Source organism: Montipora capricornis, chromosome 8, assembly GCF_036669925.1.
Source record: "Montipora capricornis isolate CH-2021 chromosome 8, ASM3666992v2, whole genome shotgun sequence".
Classification (NCBI taxonomy): Eukaryota; Metazoa; Cnidaria; class Anthozoa; order Scleractinia; family Acroporidae; genus Montipora; species Montipora capricornis.
The window spans coordinates 21,168,384-21,175,883 of record NC_090890.1 but is presented as its reverse complement, the minus strand read 5'-3'; the positions used below and the strand labels follow the sequence as shown (position 1 = coordinate 21,175,883).

At 40.9% G+C, this 7,500-nt stretch overlaps 1 protein-coding gene across 1 annotated transcript in view; it reads left to right on the top strand.

Moving 5' to 3' along the window:
- Nucleotides 1–6,357: 6,357 nt before the first annotated feature.
- The window catches only part of LOC138013833 (very long chain fatty acid elongase 7-like), a gene marked incomplete at its 5' end in the record, with an annotated part of 9,441 nt that continues 8,298 nt past the window's right edge, over nt 6,358–7,500 (top strand). The window contains one exon of the mRNA XM_068860885.1: nt 6,358–6,385. Within this exon, the coding sequence (XP_068716986.1) occupies nt 6,358–6,385 (28 nt within the window). The remainder of the gene's footprint in view (nt 6,386–7,500) is intronic.

The window sequence follows — 7,500 nt, the reverse complement described above, 5'->3', positions numbered from 1 at the left end:
GCCCGGGAACTTCTTCCCTCTGAAATCTCAACTTCAGCGCTTCGACAGTTATTTCCATCATGCAATGGATTGATTTCCTTATGTCTGGGTCTGTGGCTGCATCTTCATTTCTTTGGAGCTCTCGGAGTTCTTTTTCCTTTTCCATCACCCACTCGTTGTCTAAGTACTCGCGTGCTTTTCGTTCGAGCAATCGTTGCTCTTCTTCTTTCTTTCTGGAGAAGTATTCATCTCTGGAACGCTCTATATTTGGATGGTAAGGGCCGGTGACAGAATCTAGCAGGTGGGCGTCTTCCCCTCTCATCATTCCAAGCGCGAACCAGCGCTCCTTAGTTTCTTCCATCACACGCAATCGTGCGCGCTCTTTCTGGCTCTTCCTTTCATCGACAACACGTTTGATTTCAGCGGCGAGCAGCCCAAGTTGCCTCTGCGCGAGACTGTGGCCTGGCTGTTTTTCTTTCATACGTTCGATATTCTCTAGACTCTTTCCCCACTGGTCCGTATACGTAGAGACAGCGTCCGAGTCTTCGCACTGTCCATCACTGTCTTCTATGGCCGTGATGGGTTCCACTTGCTCACTGCCTTCCTGCTCGCTATCGTTTTCGTCCAGTTGTATGGCCCTTGTATTGTCTTTTTCGTCTTCGTCGATGTTCTCATCCGTTCTTAGACTGGTCCCTGGCACGAGAGGAAGTACATCGTCGTCGGGAGTCTGAGCGAGACTGCATGCCAAAACGATGCAGTCCATAGCATTGTTTCGCAAGAATTCTTGTACTCCTGCCACACGCGGCGAGGTCAGACTCCTGAAGTAGAACTTTTTTAAGCGGGCATCCATAGCCGTGTTGTGCTCTGCACCAAAGTCCATGTCCGTCTGACAGGTGATGAACATTGGACATCTTACCACTGCCATGCTTGATGTTTTGTACTTGCGGTCGTGTGCCGTTAGCCCTCCTTGTGTTAATATTTTTCAGTCGTCTGGATCCATTAGCTTGGCGTGAGCCTCGTCCAGGAAAAGTATTTGGGTATTTTCATCGATCAAGCTCTTGTTGGAAGCCTTTTTTTTGCTGATCATAGCGATGTATCTGGCAGGGATCAAGCGACTGATGGGCGTGAAAAGACTCGTTTTCCCACTGTTGGGCTCTCCTATGGGGCACATGACTTTTTCTTTGTATTGTTTAATGCGGCAGTTGAACAGACGGATGAAATATTCGCAAAAGTGCGCTATTTCCAGCTGACTGAGGCTATTTTCTAATATTTCTTTAAAGTACCCTGGATCTGGCTCTTTAGTGTGTTCGTACTGGATGAACGCCCTTGGAGATTCTTTGCCAATATCAGATTCTTTGATGGGATTTGACACAAACTTTCTCTGGCTAATTGAAAAGCACCACCCTCTATTCACTTCGATCAAGTCGTAGTTGATACGCATCTGCTTGATAAACTCGCTTTCTCTATCACCAAGAATTTCCACTAACTTGTTGAGATGCTTGATGATTGTTTCTTTGAACTGATCATTGCTGCCCAGCAAAGAAAGAAATTTCTTTACCGAACAGCAGTGCTGATATGTATATTTTGCAATCTTCACCTTTCTAAACATTTCTCCACAGTAGAGGGCGTAACTAAGTTTCGCCATGGCTCGTTTGATGTCATTGACCGCTACTACGATCGGCAACGCGACGGCTTTTGTGGCGTTTTGGACGTCTGAAGATACATTGCATTATCCTATTCCAAAAACGTCGAATTGCAAGCCGGCACTCACTAGAGATTTTATCAGTTTGTCACGAAGCTTGGCCATAAAGGAGCTGCAAACAACTTGTAACCTTAAGACACGCTCACTCGCGTGAATTGATTCCAAGGGCTGATATGTTGAAGACTGTTGGAAAAAGGCATGTCAACTTTAGACTGCATAAAGTTGTTGTTATCGTCTTTTAGTGTTGTGCACAATGGTGCACACGATTGCTCTTCTTCGCCACGTTTGCACACTGTCATTCCCTTTGCCTAAATTTTGTCCCTATTACCAAACGCACCAACGAATTTTTTATTAAGCAAGATGTTGAAAAATTCCTTTGCCGCCGTCAATTAAAAGCCTTTTTTCACGACAAAGAGGACGATTCGGACACTTCTAACAAAGATATTTTTGAAACACTTTAAGTTCGCAATACTAAATGGATTCCTCCAGAGGGACAATTTGCCTCTTTAGATTTTTTCACCAAAAAATGCCGTCACGACATTCACAAACTTAAATTCAATCGTAACACTAAATTTCCCAACCTTTCCTGGGAAGAGTGGGCAGTGCTTAAAAATCTTAGTAAACGCAATGACATAGCTGTCAAATCAGCCGACAAAGGCGGCGCGGTAGTTGTTTGGCGGTCCGACCTTTACCAAAAAGAAGCTTTGCGGCAACTTTCGGATACCTCGTTTTATGCCAAAATCCAGAAAGATCTCACTTCCAAAAATCAAACACTTGTCAAAGACACCATTCAGAATCTCATAGTTAATCAAGAATTACCGGACACTGCCACTAATCTCATCATCAACACCCCTAGAATTTCGTGCATTTACTTCTTGCCTAAAATTCACAAACCTAACAACCCAGGTCGCCCTATCGTTTCTGCCTGTAGTTGCCCCACCGAACTCATTTCTAGCTACTTAGACAGGATCATGACGCCTATCGTCAAATCTTTGCCATCACACATTAAAGACAGTACACACGCACTAAAAATTTTCCGCGATTTCAATTTCTCCGGCCAAGACAAACTTTTTTTCACCATGGACATTGCATCTCTATACACAGTTATTCCCAATAGCGAAGGTCTTCAAGCACTTAAACACTTTTTCGATCAACGCACTGTCAAAGAACCAAGCTCGGAAACGCTCCTCCGCCTTGCCGAAGTAGTTTTAACGCTTATATAACTGTTTTTCATTCGCCGGCAACTATTACAAACAAATTAACGGTGTAGCGATGGGCTCAAGAATGCGACCTAGCTATGCCAATCTTTTTGTAGGATATGTTGGACACCAATTTTTTAATCAGTGCAACGGCCCCAAACCCGAACTCTACGGCCGCTACATCGACGATTGCTTCGGCGTTATTTCATCCAGCAGAGAAGAAATCGATCATTTTATAACCTCTGTCAACTCTTTTCATCCGGCTCTTAAATATACCTGGGAAATTTTGGAAACCTCACTGGCTTTCCTAGATATCAAAGTTTCTATTAGTGGCAACGTGCTATGTACCAGTGTGCACTACAAACCTACAGATTCTCACAGTTATTTGTTGTATTCATCATCACATCCATCACATGTCAAGAACTCAGTTTCTTAGACTTCGACGTCTATGTAGTGATGACTCCGATTTTTCCAGCAAATCAGAAGAGATGTGCCAGTTCTTCGAAAAACGTGGCTATCCTGTCTCTGTGGTCAAAGAGGGCCATCATCGCGCACAACAATTTGATCGACAGTCATCACTCCAAACGTTACAAAAAGATAAGAATGACAGAATTCCATTCACCCTCACTTTCCATCCTCATAATCACGCAGTCAAAAGTATCATTCCTAATAATTTTAAATTACTCCAAAATGATCCCGAGACTGGTAGAATCTTTTCGCAACCTCCACTTATTTCATTCAAACGGGACAAAAACGTAGGCAACTTTTTAGTTAGAAGCGTGCTCAAAACTAACGAGCAACCCGGCACTTTCAAATGCGCGCGCTCACGATGCAAAACTTGTCTTTTCATCGTTAACACTAGCAAGATATCGGGACATAAGCGACCTGTTAAGATCACCGATCGTTTCACATGTACCTCCGCAAATGTCATTTATTGCATAACCTGTACGTTATGCAATAAATTATACATTGGCGAGATAGGTAGACGACTAGGTGACCGATTCCGCGAACACCTTCGCGATGTTGAGAAGAATGACAAAGATGCATCTAAGCCAGTCGCTCGTCATTTTAATCTCCCTAACCACGCCAAAAAATATATGGCTATCTGCCGCTTTCCCTACATCTAGGTACGACGGAAAGCCGCAAGAATCTGGAACAAAAATTCATCTTCCAAATCGGCACCCTTAATCCTCACGGTATTAACGAACGCTTTTCATTTAACTAATATATTCCTATTTTTCACGTTGCCATGTTACCACCAATAGCGTAACTCCTACTCCACTATAAAAACTACACGTAACCCATAATCCCTCGATTCGCTCTGACGAAGGGCTAACGCTCGAAAAGTCAGCTTTTAGAATCTCTGTACGGTGGCCAATTAACATTATCAACTCCGTTGATAAAACCAAATTTTTGTATACTACTTCCCCACCGACGCAGCGCCACAGTTTCTTTAGAAACTACCCCCTTCTATTATTCTTAGAGCCTAATCATGAAGTGATTCCTCTGTCCTATCTAGAAATGCTGTCTCCGTGTTTCCGCCAGTTTCAAGAAATTCTGGTCCTCAAAATTGTCCCCTACACTAAGACAAGTCTCAAACAAGTCGGAAACGCAGTTAATGACGAAGAAATACTAGTCGTAGTTATTTAGTAGTTTAGTAGTAGTGTTTTGATTATTCCATTTTAAACTGCAAGTCTGTCTCTACCATCTCCGTTGTTTCCGTCTTGTTTGAGATATTTTATTCACGGGAAGAACTTGGAATTGCATGTATGTATAGTGTATATGACGGATACACGGAGACGGCACTTCCAGATCTCTCAGTGGCATATTGATTACCGTCTGTTATTATTTACTCACCTATGCTACTGTAAGTCTGTCTCCACCATCTCCGGTGTTTCCATCTTATCTATGATTTCTTATGCCAGGGATGATTTAGAGTTGAATGAATTTCTTCAAACATGGTCGATATGACGGATACACGGAGACAGCACTTCCAGATCTTCAACAACTGGCATAATGTCTTGTTCTTAGGCCATCGTAGCTTCATTAGGAAAATAACACAAACAGCGGTGATAAACATTGTATTCCAACGCATTTTTATAAAACTTGACGTTTCGTATGCTAGTCAACACACATTTTCAAAAGTGACCGTTACAATAGTTATATTATATAGTTTTTATAGTTTTTATTTATATAGTTTTTAAAAATTGTAACGGTCACTTTTGAAAATGTGTGTTGACTAGCATACGAAACGTCAAGTTTTATAAAAATGCGTTGGAATACAATGTTTATCACCGCTGTTTGTGTTATTTTCCTAATGAAACTGGCATAATGATTAGGTTCCTTGAACAGTACCTCTCTATTTAGCTGGAAGTATTTATTCGTCTTTAACTGTGTTCCCGACTTGTTTGAGATGTCTTAGTGTAGGGGACAATATCGAGGACCAGAATTTCTTGAAATAAAATGCATGAATATGGCGGAAACATGGAGACGCATTTATAGATAGGACAGAGGGTTTTGAAGATCACTTCGCTATATTGCTATAAGTGCGTCTCAGTCTTATTCACATTATTTTATTTCAAAGTTCGAATTTTGAGAGTTTCTTTAAGGCACAGCGAGTTTGACGGGTACACGGAGAGAGCGCTTTCAGATCTTTATTGGTATAATGATTGTGTTTTTGAATAACACCTCCCCATCTAACTGTAAACATTTCCTCGTTGTTCGGCTTTTTTTTTTTAAGTCTCCCTTTTCTTTATTTATTTGTTTTACTTACAGCAACGATCTCGTGCTCTTAGCTTTATATATTACTCGCTTGCTCTTTATCCTCTATTTTATGCCACGGATTCGAAGTGTAACCTAAATTGCTTCCATGTTTTTCTCGTAGCAGATTTCACGGTCATCCCGCGGACAGTTAATTTATTCATATTGTCTTCAACAAAAAATTACATTCCACATAAAGAGAACAAAAGAACCGGTTTACGCTTGTTCCTTTCAAGAGGAACGCTGTAAAAAGTTTACGCACTTTTGTGTTCGGAATATTTTCAGGATGTGGTTAGGTCGGTTTTCCAGGAAGTGGTACTATTTGTAGCTGTTATTCCAAAATTGTAGGACTTTTTTTCTGCTTTTTCAAAAGGAACGAAGAAGTACTGGAAACTACCTATCTACATCTGTCTATCTATCTCCAACTATCTGTTGTCTGTCTGTCTAAAAAAAACTATTCCGCTAACCACCTTGCGCTTGGAAGTTTACTACTTAGCATTATTCCAACAAAAAAAATTAATTGTTTTGTCCTAGCAAGTCACACTTCTTTATTGCTTCAACATTGGATACGAGCCCTCCGCGGCACCAACACCACGACAACGGAACAATTCAGCTGACTTTGAAGGGCACATGGGAAGGACCAATTGTGGCAGCTAATCACATCACGTTCTCGTCGTCTATTTTGCTGGATTAGTCTGTGTTAGTCTTCTAAAGTAAATCTTGTCGAAGCCATCTGTTCTTAATGGTGAGTCTAACGTTTTTTTTAATGGGGTTGTAAAGATGTACTGTATGTCTAGACATAAAAAAATATATACTAAAGAGACATCATGCATTGAAAACCGCAGACAGAGTGCATGAAGGAATTTCATACGAGAATAAACGTCGCGATTAGTTTGGCAACTTAAGCATTTGAGAAGAAGCCTGGAAATAATCCAGGTTTGGGAGGGAGTCGAAGCCATTACAGTACGATGGCGCTGCTCAATGCTCTAAAATAATTTCCCACCTTTACTATAAATGTCCTCTAGATTCAGTTTCAGGCTCATAACCGTATAAGCAACGAAATATTCGACCAAATTATTGATCATTTTTTGTAAATTGACTAAATTGTTTAGTGCCCTTGTCATGTTCGACGGCGGAAATTAATGATCATTTTTTGTAAATGATTTTAACAACTATATCTCTTGTCGTTTGCAAGTCGGGACACATCTATAGGAGTTGATTTAGCGATGCTTATTCTACCTCTAATAAATAAAAGAATGTGACTCCCATTTGTAATGAGTTATGGGAAACTGGAGAGCAAACTTAATGTTCGTTTAAACACGAATACCCAATGAATTCAGTCTGAGCCTCTAAATGGTCAAAACGACTAGTAAGTTGCACGTAGTTCATAGTTCATGAAGCATTTCTGGAATTCCTACAGCTCCAGCCGCAAGTTTGCAATGTCATAGACACTGATAAAAATATCGCACGGTGCTTGTTTAATAAGGTAATAAAGCCTTTCTGAAGTGGTTTCTTTTCGTACACTATTCTCATACAGACACTTACAAATACTCACTTCATAATTGTACCAAAGTAAGACCCGAATTCGGACTTTTCACGCTATGCCCTTGGTTACACCCCGCGAACAATAAATAAACTTTGTATTTTTTCAAGTTTCGAGGATTCATAATAATCATAATAGTATTAAAGTCTTAAGCTTGAGCTAACGGACACTGCAAATCAAATCCATTCCTATGTGGATTTGTTATGAGAGGGGAAAGTTCAGTGGATGGAGAAAAACCCCTTGGAATTGAGAAGAGCCCAACAAACGCAATCCGCATGTGACGGTGATGCGTCTCCATGCGTCTCAATTGAACTTGA